The sequence below is a fragment of the Arvicola amphibius genome, chromosome 7 (genome assembly GCF_903992535.2).
Source record: "Arvicola amphibius chromosome 7, mArvAmp1.2, whole genome shotgun sequence".
Lineage (NCBI taxonomy): Eukaryota > Metazoa > Chordata > Mammalia > Rodentia > Cricetidae > Arvicola > Arvicola amphibius.
The window spans coordinates 11751488-11772623 of NC_052053.1; the positions used below are offsets into that span (position 1 = coordinate 11751488).

General features: G+C 38.6%; 2 protein-coding genes across 3 annotated transcripts in view; one reads left to right on the forward strand and one right to left on the reverse strand.

The window, feature by feature from the left end:
* Sp3 (Sp3 transcription factor) overlaps positions 1-21136 on the forward strand; it is a 46686-nt gene that overhangs the window by 15167 nt on the left and 10383 nt on the right. The gene's annotated exons all lie outside the window — the stretch shown is intronic.
* LOC119818818 (enhancer of rudimentary homolog) lies at positions 9193-9507 on the reverse strand. The gene has a single exon (XM_038336606.1). It carries the CDS (start codon positions 9505-9507, stop codon positions 9193-9195), a length of 315 nt encoding a protein of 104 aa, XP_038192534.1.

Consider the following 21136-nt stretch of genomic DNA (forward strand, 5'->3'; position numbering starts at 1 on the left):
GGCCTCTCAGGTGCTGGGGCTGCAGACATCCACAGTGCAGGACATACTTTAGATTCATGTTGATTGTGAAACTAAGTTGGGATACATGAAGTGTTTCCATGAAGTTTACCTTCAGGTGTTAGCAGATAGAAGTACTGGCTTAAATATAAGGTAGGAGTTTTAAGGTAGTGACTTTTTTTTTTTTTTTTTTTTTTTTTTTTTTGCATGGGTACTCTAGCACTAATAATAAAAGATAGGACACTTTCATTTTGTGAATAAGTCTTTACTTTGTGTGAATAGTTGAATATGTTGTAGGTGTGGGTGGTAAGGCCTACCTTACCCATTTTTTTTTCTCTTGACAGTCTTTCTGTAGATCTGGTGTCCATTGATTGGTTAGAATGGGTAGTCAGCAAGCTCCAGGGATCTTCCTGTTACCCTCTTTTTTACTGGGGGATCTGAACTCAGGTCTGGTCTAACAGTTTGTGCTGCAGATCTTTTACTGGCTGAACCATTTCCCAAGCCCCAGTAAATATTAGGTTATTAGGAAAACTTTGTTTACTGTCCTTTTAATTGTCAAGGTGGGGAAAAGAAGGCTAGGCTTAGTGGTATATATTATAGCCCTGATCCACAGCATTAAAAGGGGGTGGGAGAGAAAGGTTACAGAGTAAAAAATTTTTATCTGTACTTAGGCATAGATACCTAGATGAAAATGCTTAAAAGTATGTCCTTGTTTGACATATTTTAGTTTTGGTAGCTAGGAATTTAGGAACTGACTCTTGGTGCAGAGAGTAAGCACAAGGCAAAAAGGGGAGAGATTTGGCTAAGCCAGTAGGAAGGGAACTGAGGAAGAATGGGGTAAGAGGAAATTCACAACTGTTGGAACTTGGTTAAATTGGGATTTTATTTTGATGTGCAAGTGCATGGCTTCAGTATACTGTTAGTTGGATATCAGAATCTGCTGGACTAGAAATGAAATGTTGAGTATTTTTAATAAGCATAGCTATGATGAGATGAAACAATTCAGGTCTAGTTGGAAATTCTGTCCTAATTTCAGTACACAGGTCACAATTTTAATAAAACAGTTTAATAATTTTTATGTACATGAGTGTTTTGTCTACATGTTTGCCTATGCATCAGGTATGTGCCAGGTGCCTGTAGAAGCCAGAAAAGGATATCAGGTCCCCGGATCTGGGTTTACAGTCAGCTGTGAGGCACCATGTGGATGCTAGAAATTGACCCTGGGTCCTCAACAAGAGCAGCCAGTGCTGCTCTTTAGAACTGAGTTTTAGTCACACCAGATTTTCATTATCCCTTCCTTTGTTGGTGGATATTTAAGTGAGGTTATACAATCTCAGCAACAAGCTGCATGTTCTCTCATGTGGAAACTAGCCAGTGCCATACATATATGTAACAAGTATACCTCTGGGTATAGTACAACGTGAAGGAAAAAAAAGCTAGATAATCAGGATGAGGAAGGAGAATGCAAGTAACCAGCATGAGCTATGAAAGGATGTGAAGCTAATTGTCAGATTCTAGTTCTGTTGTGGCTTTTTTTATTCTTGGTGGTGATAGTTAAGTGGATAAAATATATTCACTACTGAAAGTGTAAAATTTAATGTTAAGCTTCATTCATAGCTTCCATTCTAATGCCAATTCTAATTGTAGATAAATTCATTGATAAAAATTTTGGTGTGTGTTTTTATTTACACTTTCTAAGTAATAAAGCTTATAAAGTAAAATCTCAACAGCAACAGTAAAAAGATCAAAATATTTAAAAAGTGTCTTCTTTGTAAAGTAAATCCCTTCATAGTATATGACCTTGTAACCTGTTTTATATCCATGTCTTTATGTTCTCTTGACAGTTCTGGACATCTATACCTTCCTTCTATACCTTCCTTCTGAATTAAACATTTTTATGCTGTGTCTCTTGATATTTCTAGCTATAACTGTTCCATTTCTGTTTGTTTGATTTTCGAGACTGTTTCTCTGTAGTCCTAGCTGTCCTGGAATTCACTTTGTAGACCAGGCTGGCCTCAAACTCAGATCCACTTGCCTCTGCCTGAGTGCAGGGATTAAAGGCATGCACACCATCGCCTGGCTAGTATTTTTATTTTTTTAAAGATATATTTATGTGTATGAGTGTTTTGCTTTTATGTATGTGTAATGTGTATATGGACACCTTGTGTGGTGCCTGTAGAAGTCAAAAGGGGCCCTCGGATCCCCTGGAAGTGGAGTGATAGGTGGTTGTGAGCCACATGTTGGTGCTGGAAATTAAACCTCAGTCCTCTAAGAAAAGCACAGTGATCTTTACTACTGAGCCGTTTCTTCAGCCTCATCTTTTCACATCATGAGTGGAAACCGTGGGCTACTCAAAAGTTGTTAAAAGATGAGACTTGACTTGTGTTGGTAGAAATCTGTAATGCAATAATGTTGGCCAGTGTGTGACTATGAACTTGGCTTAAAGGTGGGAAGAGTGTTTCATGATCCATGAAAATCTTGAAGATGGATTGTGCCTCTGAATACTCTTACTGCTTTGTTTCCTGTATTCTGAAGAAAATAGTTGATAAGTTTAGGGTAGAGGTAGACGTTCATAATAAAAAAGTAGTGTTGGCTCTCAAATCTGAATGAGAAAGCTCATTTTATAATACTTTTGATTCTTAGATTTTGCCTTATTGGATAAATACAGAGAAAAGGCTCAAAAACATGAAAGGAGGGTGGATAGGTTTTTCAAAAATTTTTTGGTTTTTTGACACAGGGTTTCTCTGTAGCTTTGGTACCTGTCCTGGAACTTGCTCTGTAGATCAGGCTGGCCTCAAACTCACAGAGATCCACCTGCCTCTGCCTAAGTGTTGGAATTAAAGGTGTGCACCATCACTGCCATGAAGTAGGTTTGTTTTTAAAGAGTAATGTTTTATCAAATAGTCCCTTTTTTTTATATTGGGTGATCTTTAAGAGGACTAAGTACACCTTCATATTCTCTTAGTTTGCTGATTTGTTGAGTCATATAGTATAAAATTATACTGTATAAAGCTTTGTAATTGACTAAATTACTAATTTATATGATTCAAGTAAGAAGGTTTCTAGTGTTGGAAAAATCTTTTAGAGAAGGTAGAACTTCAATAAGGATGTCTAGATTTGCTCAGGTAAAGGCTTGAGGGCAAGATGCTTGCTAGTGAGTGCAAAGAGGTGTCCTCTTCAGGGGACAGGGCTTTTATTTCTTTTTCTTTTGCTTTGAGTAGTTTGTGTTTTGAGATAAAGTCTCATTGCATAGCCCAGGTTTGCCTCGAACTTTGAAGCATACTATGTCTGCTTTCTGAATGCTGATAGAACAGGTATGCCCAGCCCAGAAGACAGTTTTAATAACTCAAATAACTCAGTATTTCTCCCTGTCTGCCACTTACTTGCATATTAAGGTTTCTGTGAGAAATCTGGTGCAGAACAAATCTGTTGAAGGAAAGGAAACAACTTTTTTTCCTTTAGATTATATAGCTATAGAAACTAGTAAGTCGTATGACAGTGAGGAGCTTCATTAAGAAATGTTAGTAAGAGGGCCATATGTGCTATTTGATTAGTAGCTTGGAGAGCGCCCTTTATAAAAAACTATTCTCAGTGTGTGCATAGACTTCATGCCATGCATATCGTGGTCAGGACAATTTGTGGGAATCAGTTCTTTATAACATGTGGGTTACAGGGATGGAACTCAGGTAGTTAGGCATGGTGGCATGAACATATAGACCCACTGAACCATCTCACAGTAAAATTCGATAGGAGTAGAACACTGAATTTTAGTGGTAGCAAATATATATGTATGTATACACACATACGCATATATACATATATGTATATACACGCATACATATATGTATATGTATATATGTGTGTGTATTTATGTATGTGTATATATATTTTGGAGTCGGGGTATTTCTAGGTAGCCCTGTCCTGAAACAGTAGACCAGTGCTGCAATTAGATGTGCACCACTATTCTTGACGTCGTCGTCGTCTTCTTCTTCTTCTTCTTCTTCTTCTTCTTCTTCTTCTTCTTCTTCTTCTTATTATTATTATTATTATTATTATTATTATTGATTCTTTTTTATTTTTTAAGATAAGGTTTCTCTGTGTATCAGCCCTGGCTGCCCTGGAACTTATACTGTAGAGCAGTCTGGTTGCAAACTCACAGGTTGCCTGCTCTGCTTCTGCTTCTCAGTTCATGGGATTAAAGGTGTGTACTACCATGCCCAGCTAGGAATACATTATTTTTTAATTTAGGGTTGCAACACTTTGAAGAGGAATAACATGAATAAATGAATGCTGGGAAACACTTGGGGATAAATTCTACTGAGGAGAAACTAGTCCTAAAGGTAAAAGGCTGTTTTAGTTGTACAAGATAAAGCGATGAAAGGAAGAAGAGTATTAAGTGTTGAGACTGTATTTAGAGGATTTGTGGGTCCATTGTTAGGTTGCATCATTGACAGTTTAAGATTCTCCTTAATTTGGGTGTGACAAGTGATTTGATGACTTGAAATGACGATGGCAGTAGAAATGTAGAGAGTGAGCTTAGAATGTAAACCAAATTAAGTGGAAGTTATAGCTATTGAAGTCAGAAGAGAAGATAATTGACAAAGGAGCTAATAAAGGAGAGTGTGGGGTGGCGTTGGTGTTGGTAAGATAGCTCAGTGGTTAAGAGTGCTTACAGCCTTTGCAGAGTTCAGATCTCCACACTCGCCTCATGTGGTTTATTGTTGCCTGTGGAATTCACTTGCTGTGTCTCTGCATATACCTCCATACGTGTAGTACACAAACTCAACACAGATGCACACACAGTTTTTATAATCTTAAAAAGAGTTAAAGATGTTTAAGAACGTTTCCTTTTGAGACATTGTCTCTGTGTAGTCCTGTGTATCCTTAAACTCACTATTTAGACCAGGCTGGTCAAACTTGAAGACCTACCTGTCTCACCTCTGCTTCCCAAATGCAGTGGTTAAAGGGATTTGCCACCATGCCTGGCTTGGTTAGAAAAGTTTTGAGGGTAGATTGGGCATTTTAAGTTTACACTACTATTAGTAAAGCGTGTGGGTAAGTGTGCACTTTTTCTGTAGCTTCTCTTATGCTCTGTCAGGGTGTTTTACTGGGTAGCATTTTGCTGAGTAAGAAGATTTCTCTTTCTCTGATACCTGGCATTGGGAAGTTTAGAACAGGTAGATAACCGTGATAAAGCATCACCATGACTGCTTTCCCAGAGGACCTGAGTGCAGTCCCAGCCTCCTGACAGACAGCTCACAGCTGTTGTCTCTAGTCCTGGGGACCCAGGAACACTGTCTTCTGGCCCAGGCATGTACCAGGCACAAACATACATGCAAGCAGAACACTCATGTACATAAAGTAAACAAACCTTTAAACTTTATAAGGAAAAATTAATGGCTGTTTGAAGTGAACACACATCTGAACCAGTACAGTTTTCTCTAAATATGTTTGTCTCTTGTTAGGATGCTTTTTATTGCTTATCCCTTACAAGTTTTTAATTCCAAATATTTCTTGTAATTCAGCCATTACCATGGATCTTCAGATATCCCAAATGCTTTTGCGAATGCTCGACTGTAAATGGAACAGAGTAAGCATTTACTCCGAGGAAAGGGGGAGTTAGTTCAGCCTCACCTGTGAGACCACAGCGTCAGCTTTTTAACCTTGAAAATCTGATACTGATCTTTATATTTGGGTGAGTGAATAGACAATTGATTTTTAGTGTTAAATGTTAGGAAATTATGAAGGAAATAAAAGAACCTTTGTAAAAATTGTTTTTAGTATTTGTTAATATTACCCCGTCCCCTTATTTCTCTTTGAGACAGGGTTTTGTTGTATAGTTCAGGCTGGCCTTGAATTTGCAGCTCCCCTCCTTTTTAAGTGCTGTGTTCAGGTATGCATCACAATGCTTTGTTTTTTATCCCACTTTTAAGGAATGAATGTAACATTTCCATTTAATTTTCAGAGTCTTGGTAGGAAGTTGTGAAAGGAATTTGAAGTCTTGTTTGAGTAGAGTTTGGGCAGTGTTGATACTTTTCTTGTTGCTTTTCCAGATCTTCACGAACTTTGTTAAAGGAGAAATATGTTAGTTGGTAAGGAGTTTTGCTTGTCAAAATCACTGCTATTTAGTTGGCTTCAGAGTCTATTTAGTCTAGATTATGATCTCACCTTTTATTGCTCCCTTTTCCTCCTGCCCGTTCCCCTTCAATACTTTCCTCTCTCCCTCCTTTTTCTCTCATCTCCTTGAAATGAAAGGGTGTGTATTCAGGGAGAAGAAGGAAGCGTTGGGATAAAATCCATTGAAAACATAGTTTGAAAGTTTCAAATCGTGATTTATTTTTTTTTTTAATGAGTCTAGCACACCTTTAATCCCAGTGCTTGGGAGGCAGAGGCAGATGGGTCTGAGCCTGGTCAACAGGAGTTCAGGAGAACCAGGATTACACACAGAGACCCTGTCCCCAAACCAAACCGAAATAACAAAGTCTAGTAGTCAGTACGGTTATCTGCTTAGCACACCCTTCCCACAGCGTACCCAAATTGTGTATCATTGCTTTGGTTATTGAAGAATGCCAGTGTCTGCTCCATCATGAGTGATCTGTGAGAAAAGCTTGAAGTACAACATTAGCTGTTATATGGTGGCTATGAGTAAAAACCTTTAAGATACTGTAATTTTAGGGATTATACAGTCTGCTTTTAAGTGTTTGAAATATGTCTAGACTGATTGAGGTATGAAATATAAAATACAAATTAAAACTTGAAGATTTAGTATTGAAGAGTATACAGTTTTTTTTTTTTTTTTTTTTTTTTTTTTTTTTGGTCTTTGTCCTGTTGTTTTACTTTGAACGTGCTGGAATTGCAGGCATGAACCACGTTGCCTGGCTCAAATGAGTAATTTTTATATTGCTCTTAAGTGAAATAGTATTAAAATTTGCTGCTTTTTACCTACTTGACAGTAGGAAATTGTTGGATCATACAGTTAATAACCTGTTTTAATTAAAAACTGATAGAAGGAATGTATGTTCTTAACAGAAAACCTTACCTGTAGCATTGGCTCAATCAGGCAGAGTAAACTGCCCCTAGGGGATGGTAATGTGTAAAGGAGAAACATTTGGTAAAACTTAGCTGCAGTAATGTACAAAGGAGGAACATTTGGTAAAACTTAGCTGCAGAAACAGCAAGGACTTGTATTGTTTTGGGGGGATGACCTTGGAAAGCAAACAGTATTTTAGCTGCCATTATCAACTCCCGCAAACTCTGAGAATGAGATGCACTGGAAAAGAATGTCAATCCTTTAGAGAGGATCCACTCAAGGTTACTGGTGGCTGTCACTCACTCCCTTTGTTAAAACTTAGGAAAAGGTTAAGGTGACTAGTGGTTTGCTAAAGGGCTTAGTGCCTTTCATTTGGGTTAGGAGGAAAGGAGACTAAAGGTGTTGATTGATTGCAAAGTTTGAGGAAACTCAAGTACCCACAGTTGGTAGAGGGAGCAGAGAAACCTGGTAGACTTTAACCTCAGTATTAAGGGAAGGAGGTGTGGTTTAGACACTGGCAATTAGAACACTCAGTAGATGAAACCTGGTCAGCTTCTCAGTTGTGTAGCCAAAGAAACCACAGACCTGAAGAAAGTCTGAAAATGGTTTAACTCCAAGATTTGATCTAGCCTGGCTCAGACCACTCTCTTACCCACTTGTGTGCTGAGGATTCCTCTCAGTTAGGGGACATACTCTGATGTTTTAACTTGTCTTGAATGAGGATTACAGATAAAGAAAAGCCTTACAGAAGAGGCCGGAAAAGTAGTGGAGTGAGAAACTTCTATCAAGGGTTAGAACATTTCTCAATCCTCCGGAGCTCTTGTTAACTAGGTTTACAAATACTCAAGAGCTAGGGACCTCTTTGTCTTCCCAGTTTTTTTTTTTTTTTAAATAAAGGTGTTTCCATGAATGTTTTTTTAACATCCACCCCATGCTGTCTAAATTTAAGATAGAGTACATGAATTGAGTTTTGCCCATTAAGGGCCTTTGGGGTACAAAGTCTTTATAGTCTATTTCTCTTTTTTTTTTTTCCAGACATCTGGTAGGATTGCTCTTCCCTATAATCATTGACATTAGAGTGACAGCAGTCCCTTTTATGACCAGTAAAATGTGAGTGGAAATTGAAGACTAGGGTATAATTTGCCTATGCCCCTCTCTGGTAAGGTATTCTTGGAATCTCGGTGGAGCTTGGTTCTAGGACCATTAGGATCAGATCTTTGTTAACCTGAATTGATTGTGTATAAAACTAGTAAGAGATGGTTTGTTGTGTCAAACCATCAAGATGTTAGGGTTGTTTATTATTATTTTTCCAAGACAGGGTTTCTCTGTAGCTTTGGAGTCTGTTCTGGAACTAGCTCTTGTAAACCAGGCTGTCCTCAGATTCACAGAGATCCTTCTGCCTCTGCCTCCCAAGTGCTGGCTTTTAAGGTGTGAGCTACCATTGCCTGGCTTAGGGTTGTTTTATTATTTTTATTATTATTATTGTTATTATTATTATTATTATTATTATTATTTGGTTTTTCGAGACAGGGTTTCCCTGTAGTTTCTAGAGCCTGTCCTGGAACTAGCTCTTGTAGACCAGGCTGGCCTCGAACTCAGAGATCCGCCTGCCTCTGCCTCCCGAGTGCTGGGATTAAAGGCGTGTGCCACCACTGCCCGGCTAGGGTTGTTTATTATATAGTACAATTTTACTAATCCCAACTTGATGTGATAGAATGTAATTTTGAGGAACTCTTGTTCTTTTTTTTTTTTTATTTTTATTTTTTTACAGAACATTTCTTTATTTTCACTAAGACTTTCCCAGAGGACATAACTAAGCTTGTCACCACCCCACCCCTGACAAGGGGTTAGTGCACTCGCTGCTGTAAAGCAGACACCAACAGTTTCAAGGACTGGAACCAACCTTAAATGGCAAAGAACACTTTCTCTCTGAATTATCATAAAAATGTTTAAGTAAAAAAAAAAGAAAGAAAGAAAAAGAGTAAAGGGGCAATAATGGTGGTTTTCAGAATGAAAATATCATTCATGTTCCATGTCATACATTCAATCTTGGCTCTAGCGTAACAAAATGGAAACAGGATTACTATCATACAAAATGTTCACTACGGCACGCTGTATGCACCTGTTCCAAGCCCACCCCCAGCCCCTAATGCTTCCGACTCAACCTACTTCCCAGCTTGTTGGGCCTGTGGACGAAGGAACACGTAGATCTTCTCTTTGATCCAGTCTTTGTTATAAGGCTGGTACGTCTGTGTATCAGCTCGGTAAACAAGACAGCTGAGATCTGCCAGATCATCAATAAAATCAAACAACTGACTGATATCGTATGTGATGGAGGGGCAGTTGGGATTCATTCTTTTCAGATGTTCTTCGTACATCTTACAAACACCTTCCATGCACTCATTCACAGACTCATAGTCTGCATAAGTCCTGCCTTCTGGCCTCTTGGTAGGCTGTACCAGCAAAATGGTGTGAGACATCTCGTCAGAGGCTTTGCTGCAGCCGCCGCTAACACCACCACTGCCCCGCCGCCGCCGCCGCACACCGGAACTCTTGTTCTTGAGGACAGGGCCAGGTTTGGATTTTCAACACTCACCCATGTGGTGGCTCACAACTGTCTGTGGAACCATCTTCTGGCCTCCATGGGTGTACAGAATATATGCAGGCAAAATACACATATATATTAAAAATAAGGAGGAAAAAACCCAGCAACAACAAATCCTAAGTCCTGTGTAACAACTGTAAGTTACTTTATTAATAAAGGAGGGTTATTACACAAATTTAATATCCTGTGCTTTCTTATAGAAGATAGATATTGTCTAATTGATTTTTGGAAACATTCTGTTCAAACTAAGTATTACTCATACTTTCCCAAGTAACTCATGACCTGAGGGTTTTGAATTTTAAAAGTACTTGAGATAAGTTAAATCATGAAGTAGTAAGTAATGCTTTTCCAGTGTTTAATTTTAAAAATTTTATAATTCATTTTACTAAAATAATTCTCTGTTACTTTAGTTTCAGAAAAATGGGTTTATACTGTATCTTTTCCATTGTATTTTAAATTAAAAGAACAATACGCAATGCCTAAAGGACACTACTAGATATGTCTGGTTTGAGACAAGATTTCAGTTGAGGCTATAGCCTTAGTCTCGACAGTCTTCCTCCAGCTTAGACATGTGGCCAATTGATGCCTTGACTAAGCTATTATTTCTAAGGACATTTTAATAGCTATTACACCCAGTTGGAAGAGTGTTCTTACAGTGAAATTAAAATACATTAATAATGAAACTTCCTGTTTTGGGGGGCAGTCTTTCTCAAACTTGGAATCCTCTTCCTCTTGCCTTCTGAGTGCTGGGTTTGCAGTTGTGCAAGGAGTACAGATGCGCATCTGCATGCCCAGTGCTCCATTTTTGTATTCTTGATAACTAGCAGAAACTCAACGGCTGTGGGTCTAGAAGAAGATTGAAATCTTTTTGTTAGAAACTACAAATGATCATAATTTGAGAAGTGAAAATTAAAAAAAAAACATTTAATTTAGGACTGTTTTTATATAAACTACTCGTGTTATCAATAATGGGTGTGACTTTAAAGAGTGTAATCCTCAATTCCTTAGACTAAGAAGGCAGTTTATTTCTGTGATGTAATGATTTGACAAGTGGATGTTTGGGGGATGGGAAGAAAAGCAAAGTAAATTATGAGTTCCATTTCTGTTGGCAGTTCTGAATCCGGATCAGTTTTATATCTTAATCTTTAGTTTGACTACCTAATCATTTTCATAATCACTTCAGATCATTAGTTTCTAAAAATCGAATCTGTCTCTCTTCTGCGCCCTCCTCTCCTCCTAAGTTTCTCTGTGTAGCCCTAGCTGTCCTGGAACTTTCTCCATAGACCAGGCTGGCCTCAAACTTATGGAGATCCTGCCTCTGCCTCCCTAGTGATGTTGGTGGCATGTGCCACCACTTCCTGGCTGGATTTGTTCTTAATATGAATGTTTGGTACTGTTAGAATTTGAATAGTGTGAGTTATGATTGTGTTTCAGATAAATCACTTGGCTTCTTGGATAGCAGTTATAACTGCTTGGATAAGTTATTATTGTGACTATCTTTCAGTTTTGTTTTTTTTTTTTTTAAAGCCTAGGGAGAACATCTTAACTTTAGAGTAGCTTCAAAACTATTTTTTAAAATCTGGAGAAAAAAGTGGGGGAAACTAGCTCATGGGAAGAGGGTAGACCCTTAGGAAATCGTGTATCTTCAGTAATTTTTAATATTGCTGTACATTTTTCATTATTCTTAACTTTTTGGCATTGATTTTTATCTGTGAGATCCCTGAAACAAGTCCTTTGTAAGTGGGAGCCATTCCTAGGGTTTTTCCTTTAATTGAAGTTTAAAAGGAAACATTAAATTTATCATCTTAAGTGCACCCCTAGTACTTGAATGGAGTCAGAACAGGCTTTTGAGAGCTGGGTCTCTTCCACTATGAGGGTCCTAGAGCTCAGGTTGTAAGGTTTTGGCAGCAAGCATTTTTACCCATTGAACCCCTCACTTCAGTCCTCTACTAATTGTTTTTAATTGTTCATCTTAAATATGTTTCATATTGTGCAACATAGCTCCTAAACTTGCTGATATTACAAAACTACAGTTCTATATGTACTTCAATGCAAATTCCTTTTTCTTGTCCCTAGACCTGCAACTTTCTTTCTACTTTCTGTTTTAGTGATCTGGCTACTTTTAAGATACTTAATGTTTATGGAATTTGTGTTTTGTTAATTGCTTATTTCAATTGCCATAATGTCCTTGAGTTATTTCTACTTGGTAGTATGTACTAGGATTTCTATAAGACTACGTAGTAGTAGGTATATACTGAAATTCTCAGGTTTTAAAGTCATTAATTTTATCTAACAGCAGTTAATGTATATTACACATATGGGAAGCTAATAATACTCTGTGAACTGTTTCTTATGCAAAGAACTAATATATGTGTTTGCACATTCTCTCACACATAATAGTGTGCTTGTGGAGGTCAGAGACCAGAGTTCAGTGTTGTTTCTCTTCCTCAGTTGCATGCCTCCCTCCCCCTTTGTTTTTGAAAGACAGGATCTAACTATGTAACCCTGACTGCCCTGGCTATTAGAACAGGCTGACCTTAAACTCACAGAGCTCTGCCTATCTCTACCTTTAAAGTGCTGGGATTAAAGATATGGATCACCAAATCTGGCCTTCACCTTATTTTTGAGGTAATGTTTTCTTTTTTTGTTTTTTTTTTAGTTCAAACCTTTTTTTAAAAATTTTCTTTGTGTATTTCACATCTAGCATCTCCATTCACGGTCCCTTCCTACCTACCCTTTGCTCTTGTAACCTCCCTGTCCAAAATACAGTTTAAGGGAAAAAAGAAAAAAAACGAGAGAAGGAAGAACAATCAATCTTGTCATGGAAGCTGTAACAGTGTAACACAGTTACACAGTAAGCTCTTTGTATCCATATATCTTTACTTGCAAGTGTTCTTTGCAAAGTCATTCCTCTGGTTCAGGTCTCTGTTTTCTGCTACACTGTTGAGGCTGGGCCATCACTGGAACTCTTTGGTTATCCTGATGTTGCCTTTTGTTATGGAAATCCTGCAGCTTTGGGTCTGAAGGACCAGTCCCTTCACTGGATGTTAATGCTGGGGTGGGCCAACAGGTAATTCTGGTTCTGGACCTGGATAGGATGTTAGTGATTAGTCAGCCCGCCAGCTCTTCCTTGTCCTCACCACCAGGGTGAGCTCTCCTGCATTGTCCTGGCAAATTTACCCCTGCAGCAGTTAGCAAGGGGCAGGTCACTTAATACCCTCAAGGTCAGCTCTGTTGTGTTGCCCAGGCCTAGTGTCTGGGCCAGTTCTTCCACTTGCCTCAGGATTGATGGGCATTGGGGAGGTCATCTCTCCTCGACCCATGCCATCACATGACAGAGGGCAATAGGGCAACTCTTCCATGCTCACAACTTCAGGGCTGGCTCATTCATGAGATAGTGTTTTCTTAATGAACCTGGAGTTCCACGATCCATACACATGGCCAGAAAACTCCCCCACTCACATCCCCAGGGCTCGGTATTTACAGGCATATACCATCAAAGCTGTCTCTTTACATGGAGGCTGCGGGATTTGAGCTATGCTTTTTCATGGTTGCATGGCAAACACTTACCCCATTAAGCCATCTCAGCCCACCCCAGAAGTTAATTCTCAGTAAGATCTCCTAAGTAGATTTATTGTAAATATACTATTTTTTTTTGTTCTTGTACCACCTTTGTCCATTTTAACTGTGATCCTTAAGGGTATAACTAGGCACATTTCTATGGTTGGTCATCTAGAAAAAATATCAAGGGTAGTTAGAGGCATGTGGTGTGGTTATATTTAATGTTTACCGTGGTGCATAATAAAGTATTAAAATGTATTAGCTATCATTGTCTAAAAGATTAAAACACTATCCCATACCAAGTTAAAAAAGTGAAGCTAGCTGGGCGGTGGTGGCACACGCCTTTAATCCCAGCACTCGGGAGGCAGAGGCAGGCGGATCTCTGTGAGTTCGAGACCAGCCTGGTCTACAAGAGCTAGCTCCAGGACAGGCTCTAAAGCTGCAGAGAAACCCTGTCTCGGGGGGAAAAAAGTGAAGCTAGAATTTTATTGTCGTGCTGTATTAATAGCAGGTTATATGATCTTTTTCTCATATTTTTGATAAAGCGACAAAGTGGGATCTTTTATAATGTGTTCAGAAAGTCTTAATTTATGAGTATATGCCTTGTTTGTATGTGTTTAAATAGGTTGTATTGTCTAAATTTATTAGGAAGAATAACTGCTCCAAAAGCATCTCTTTAAGTGGGCAGAAAAGCTTTGATGGTAATTTGAAAAACTGCAGTTTAAAAAAAGAAACTATTTAATAAGGGATTTTTAGTTGGGATAAAGAAGCAGTCATAGAAGAGGGGTGATTCAAATCTTAAGGAGTGAAGGTTTAGGGGATGATTACTTAAAAATTTAGGTAATGCAACATATATTCTATCTTCTGTAATATTTGGAAGTACCAAAATAAAATTTAGTTTTGAATCCTTAGAGTCAGGTGTGGTGACTCATTCCTTTAAGCCAGTGCTTGGGACACTGAGAACGGACGGGGCTCCCACAAGTTCAAGGCCAGCCTGGACCTACACAGCAAGTTTCAGGTTAGCCTGGGCTATTGAATTGAGACCTGTCTTAAAAACAAATAAAAACAAACTAGTCTATCTGTATTGTTTGATGAGCCAGGATTTTAAGGTTCTAGGAACCCATGTCTATAAAGTGTTCCTTAAAAGGAAAGTTAGGTAAAAATTTTTTGATAGCTCTGGAATATGTCCATAAGATTGTTTAGGAAAACCTAAATAAACAGTGTATGCGATTTTGTAGGACATATCCTGTAATTCTGTTTGTGGTTTGTGTGCAGAGAGAATGATTAAAGGGAAGAGGCAAATAAAACTTTAAAAATCAAAGAAGTATTTTTCATTAGTATTTCATTAGCTTTAAAAAAATTAAAGGCAGATAATGAAAGACTTGGATAGAAACCGTACACTATTGATAAAGGAGGAGGAGGTCTCATTTTCTCTACACCACCACAATTTATATTTATACATTGTTAAATATATTAAATATGCACATTCCAGACTTAATAAAAGAGTTAGGAATTGACATTCTGTTTGTTCTATTGATAGTTAGCGCCAAGTTTAAGGAAGAGATAGGTTTGTTTTGTTTTGTTTTTTTTTCCTGGTAATACTTTTGATAGAAATCTGTATCCTGAGTTAGTACTTAACTGATTTTGAAAATTAGTTTTATCTTTATAATCATATTGTATGCCTCTGTGTGTATGTGTCTTCTATATGTCTCATCATTTAAGTTTCTATTTCCCCTTTTGAAATTTTAACTCTTAAATGTGAAGGAATTTTTTCACATACATTTTCTCCTTCCATTTATTAGTTTGTTTTACAGTTTTGTCTTAAAGACAAAACACAGCAGAAGTCATAGGACAAACATAGTCCAGAGGAAAACAAACATTTTTGAGGAAGATGATGGATGTAACTAAAAACAGTGCTGGTACTTTGTAAAGTTCTTAAATATGTTATGCAAATAACCTCAGATTTCTATTTCTGTCACATAGTTTTCTAATTTAACTTTTTCTTCAAATACTAAGTCATTTAAATAAGCACTTTTGCTATTTATATTACTGATATATATATTGTACAGGCATTGTACTTGGTATAAAAGCTAAAATACCATTAGTATTTCAGATAGTCTTACATGTTAAATCTACTTGTGGGTTAGCATAGGGAATGTCCTGACCTTTTTTTTTTAAAAAAAAAAAAATATTACCTTATTATGTGTGTCTGTGTATGTGTCCCCAAGGACCTGAGAGAGGTGTTGGCTTCTTGAAGCTGGAGCTCCACACAGTTGTGAGCTTTCTGATACGGATGTTGAGAATTGAGCTCCGGTCCTCTTGCAAGAAAAAATATGTGCTCATAACTACTGAGCTATTTCTCCAGCCTGGACATTTTCTAAATCTTTGTGTTAGTCCAATTTCTAGTCTGGTGTAACAATATACCTAGCACAGTCAAGTTTGAAGAGATTTTTGTTTGGCTTACAGTTGTGGTGGCTTCAGTCCTGTGAACAGTTGGCTTTGTTTTCTGGGTGCAAGCACGTCCTTGTAAGGAGTGTCTGTCAGGCAAAACTGCTTATCCTTCCAGTTCCACTGTCCCTACAAGGGGGCACACGGTGACCTAAAGATTTTGTGTTTGTTTTTCGATTCCAGACTAGCCTTGGACTCCCATTTCTCTTGGCTTTAATTGCACAAGTGCTGATTACAGGAGTTTTATGATGAACACTACTCAAGGCTTGGTCATTATAAGACCTTCGGCTACTTGAAGGTTTCTCCATCTCCCAGTAGTGCCACCATGGGGAGCAGGCTTTTACCACATGGACCTTTGAGGCACATTTTAGATCTAAAACTATAGTGATTATGTTCACCGTAGAACCTCTTGTGAAAAGATTTGTCTGTTCTTTTTGAGTCAGCTCCTGAGTGAAGTTTTGAAACATTTCATGGAAATAGCTCTTGTCAAGTTAGGTAGTGCTTACTATATCTTTTCTTGATGTATGTATGTATGTATGTAATGCTTTTTTGGGACAGGGTTTTTCTATTGCAATCAGGTGTCCTGGAACTATGTAGACCAGGCTGGCCTCAACTTGGAGATCTGCCTCCCAGTGCTAAGATTAAAGGTGTGTGCCACTAGATACCCTGCTTACTTACTATTTAACATGGTTGGTTATATTTCTAAAAAAATGACTTCTTTTTGACTTTGTTTCTTCCTTTCATTGGCTACTCTTGCTTTTGCTTGTTTGACAGTGGAGATTGAGCCCAGATCCTTGACTACCCTAGGCAACCCACCACCGCCCTCTCATAGTGTGGATCAGATTGGCTTGAAACTTATTTTATAGCTCAGACAAAACTTTTGATCTTGTATTCTTCTGCGACCGCCTCCCTAGTGCAGGTGTGCACTAAGGCTAGTGGAACACGGTCATCTTTAAAGAATCACTGTGTATGCTCTAGCTGCCCAAGAACTTGTTATATAGACCAGGCTGGCCTGAGCTCACAGAGGTCTGCCTGGTCTGCTTCATAAGTGCTGGGATTAAAGGTCTGTGTCATTACATTTGGTCAGTGGCTGAGTAATTTATAATAGTTCCTATTATAATTAGTGTCCCTATGTTATCCTTGTCTTCTACAGACTTTATACAGCATCCCAGGGTAATCCTGAGTTTATTTAATAAATTCAATTCAGATATTCCTTTCCGTAATTCCATCAGAATAACATGTAAGGTTGTATAATAGCCTGCATAATAACGTATGTCCTATATGGTTCTCTTCCCTTGTCTACTCCAATTTTTACCTCTTTGATCTTAATACAGTTCTCCACATTGATTTTTTTTTGGGGGGGGGGGTTTCGAGACAGGGTTTCCCTGTAGTTTCTAGAGCCTGTCCTGGAACTAGCTCTTGTAGACCAGGCTGGCCTCGAACTCAGAGATCCGCCTGCCTCTGCCTCCCGAGTGCTGGGATTAAAGGCGTGCGCCACCACCGCCCGGCGTCCACATTGATTCTTAAACTCTTACCATACAGGCTGCCTTCTTTTCTTTGAACTTATCAGGCATACATCCAACTTGTTTTTCTTTCTGCTTTGACTACACCCGCTCAGTTATCTCCTTTAGGTCAGATGTCACCACATTGGCAGAAGGTGTCTCTGTCCACTCTGTTAAAAATAGTAATTACTCCCTTTTCTCCCCTTTCTATTCCTCCTTAGCCTGTTTCTTCCATATACTTAATTGCCATCAAGTGCTGCCCGCTTTCTTGCCCTCTTCTAATTAAAAGGTAAACCGTATAAAGACATGTATTTAACTCTTGGTAACAATTTTCTCCTTAGAACCTAGAAGAGTAACTTAACATGTTGCAGCTGTTTATGTATTTGTTGAACAAAAAATTATATTCTAAATTTCAAATGATGAACTTAATTTTTAGAAGATACCCTAAGTTTCTTGGGTTTCAACTTAGTTAAGTGGGGGAAAGAATTGGAAACTAAAGATGCAACCATAGTAAGAGAAATTGAGGTACAATTTTCAGGAAATATATAAGTCATGAACATTAACTATATTTCAGGAGATAAAAACATGAAACACAGACCAAGGAATTGGCTCTTCCAGCAACGCAGAACTCTTTCCATATCTAGTTATTATCCATATCAGAAGTGTCGCGTTTTGAGTGGCACATTTGTTACATTTGGTAACTACACCCTAAGAAGTTGTAACAGTGCACATATTTTAGGTTTCTTTTTTGGTGGTGTACATTCTGTGAGTTTAGATTAATACGCAAATCATATTAGCCCATTAAAATGGTAGAGTATTTTATTCTTCTAGAATTCTTCTTTCCTGAGTTTTTGAAATTAAATCCTGGGGAAGAATAGAAAATTAGTACAAGCTGGGCCATGTACAAGCATTTGGGAGGCAGAGGCAGGCTGAACTCTGAGTTCAAGGTAAGCCTGGTCTACAAGAGCGAGTTCCAGGACAGGCTCCAAAGCTACAGAGAAGTCCTGCCTCCAAACAAAAAGAAGAAAAGGAAAAGAAAATTAGTGTATAACATTGTTTCAATAAAGAGATGTGATTATATTTTTATTTAGGAGCAAGGTTTTGGTAGGTTGAGTACAAGATGACTTGGAGAAAGATGAAAGGAGAGCCTTGCATGCACTGGCAGACTTTGCTGAAGTTATTAAGTATTTAGGTTACTGATGCCAAAGGGATACAAGGAGAAGGTTTGTTTTTTTATGGACAAGATGTGTTCAGTTTGGACTTGGCTAAGTTTTATACATCTGCACAGTAAGAAAGAAAACTAAATTGTGTTAGCAGCTCTTTTTCTGGCTGTAAGTATATTTTGAAGGTTCAGGAAGAGAATAAGCAATAGAGTAGGAATGTTCTAAAACAGCGGTTCTCAACAGGGGATGAGAGATCTTTCCTAGGGGTCGTGTATCAGATAGATATCCTCTGTATCAGATACTTACATTATGATTCATAGCAGTAACAAAGTTAGAGTTATAAAGTAGCAATGGAAGTAATAATTTATGGTTGAAGGTCACAACATAAGGAACTGCATTAAAGGGTCTTAGCATTAGGAAGGTTGAGAACCACTGTTCTAAAATATCTATTCCTCAGTCAGGTTTTCCATTCTTTTCCATGCTTATTGCCTGCCTGCCTGCCTGCCTGTCTTCTTTCCTCCTTTCCTTTCCTTTCCTTTCCTTTCCTTCCTTTCCTTTCCTTTCCTTTCCTTTCCTTTCCTTTCCTTTTCCTCCCCTCTTCCCCTCCACTTCCCTTCCCTTCCCTCCCTGTCCCTTCCCTTCCATTCCCTTCCCTTCCCTTTCCCTTCCCTTTCCCCGTTCCCATTCCCATTCACCTTCCCCTTCCCTTCCCTTTCCCCCTTCCCTTGCCTCCCCTACCCATCCCCTCCCCTCCCCTCCCTAAATTTTATGTGTTATTGGTGTTTTGTACCTGTGTATATGTTTGTGTGAGGGTGGCAGAACTCTTGGAACTAAAGTTACAGACATTTGTGAGTCATGGGATGCTGGGAATTGAACCTGGGTCCAGTGTTTTTTTAACCAGTGAGCCATCCCCTTATTTTTATGTGCTTATTTGTGTTATTTTTGATGGTCTTTAAGTCTTAGTAGTCCATATTCAGATAGGTAGATATTCTTTCTGTCTCTTTCTTTACTTATTGAGAGACAGGGTCTTATAGAAGTCTCTATGTAGGCCAGACTAACCCAGGACTTGAAGCAGTCTTCCTCCATCTGCCGCCTGGTTGTTGGGATGCAGCACTTGGTTTATTATATTTCTTTCTTTTTAAAAATATTTTTAATATAGATTCTCACAGTGAAACTCAAGCTGGTCTGGAATTCATTGTACAGCTCGTACTGGTCTCCAGCCAGTATGTTGGAGAGTCCTCCTGTCTGAGCCTGTATTTTTAAGATATATTATAATGTCTTACCCCTGCTTTTTCCTCTGTCTCAGTATCACAGATGGTGTTGAGTAAACACACAGAAAATTGAGACTTAAATGACATGATCAGTTTTTTAAACATCTAATAAAATTCTCGTTTTATTTTTGTATATATGCTATTTGTAAAGTAGCCTTATCCAGCTTGTTAGAGCTAGCGTACGACTGCGGTGCTTGTGTGGTGTCCGCCATGGGACAGTTGGACACCTAGAGGAAAGGCAGGGTCTGTGGTCTCCAGTATGTGGAGAGGTCTGTGATATCTGACTCTCTATTAAGAATAGAAAACAACAGATAGAATACCACTTTTTAAGTTTTCAGCCACCAGATGAAACTCACACTGCACATAGACTCATAATTGCTGGAATACTTGGATGAGGGAATGTGTTCTTGTTGTCCCTCATCTGACAGAGGAGGAGTTGATTGCTCTGTTAGCTAAATCTTTAAGTACTCTCTGGGATTATCATCTCTTCCTGGCATTTTGACACCCCCCACCCCCGGAAACACACATAAGTGAATATTTCTCGTAAGCAGCTAAACACAGTCTCTTGTTTCTCAAAATAAAACATTTCTTGTTGTTTTCACTTCCAAGCTTCTGCTATGTTTCTCCATGTCTCTTGAACATATTTAAAATGTTGCTTTCTTTAAAAAATATTTTTTTACTAAGGTTATTTTATTTTTGTGTGTGCATGGGGATGTGACTGCAGGTACCCACAGAGGCCAAAGGCTTCCATTCACAAGGAGATGTAAGCTACCTGATGTGGATGCTATAAGCTGAACCCAGGTCCTCTGCAAGAGTTGTATGTGTTCTTAACCACTGAGCCATCTCTTTAGCCCTTGGTTTTGACAGTCTTACTATGTAGACTAGGTTAACTTCAGATTCATGAACCTTCTGCTTTAGTTTCCCAAGAGATCTGAGACTACATATGTGTATAACAATATGTACCCAGTTAGGCTTGTTATTAGTAGTACTTTCTTGCTCACTATTTTTAATTATGCACATGTATTGGTGGTTGGAGATTGCTCAGTGCTTAAGAGAGCATGTGCTGCTTTGCAGAGGTCCCAGGCTAGATTCTCAGTACCCATGTCAGGTGGCTTGTAACTGCGTGTAGCTCCGTGGGGTTTTAATGCCTTTGACATTCACGGGCATCTGCATTTACATGTACACACACATAATTAAAAATAAAACTAAGTGCTAAAAAAATTATGTGTGCATTTGTTTGTGCATGTGAGTGCAGCTACTCTTGGAGGCCAAAAGAGGCTGTTGGCTCCTGTGCCATTGGGATTCTGGGTAGTTGGAGCTGCCATGTTGGGGCAGGAACCAAACCTGGCTCCTCTGGAAAAGCAACACAGTCTGTTAGCCACTAAGCTGGTTCTCAGCCCTGTCAGTCACTGATTGGCATTGATTCGGATGTTCTTATGGTGTCAATGACACGAATATCCACCCTAATGCCCAGACCTGAGTTTCTTTCTTTTTTCCCCTATATTTTTTTATGTGGTTAAGTTGCATTACTGTAAAATTATATACATTTTGTTTTTATG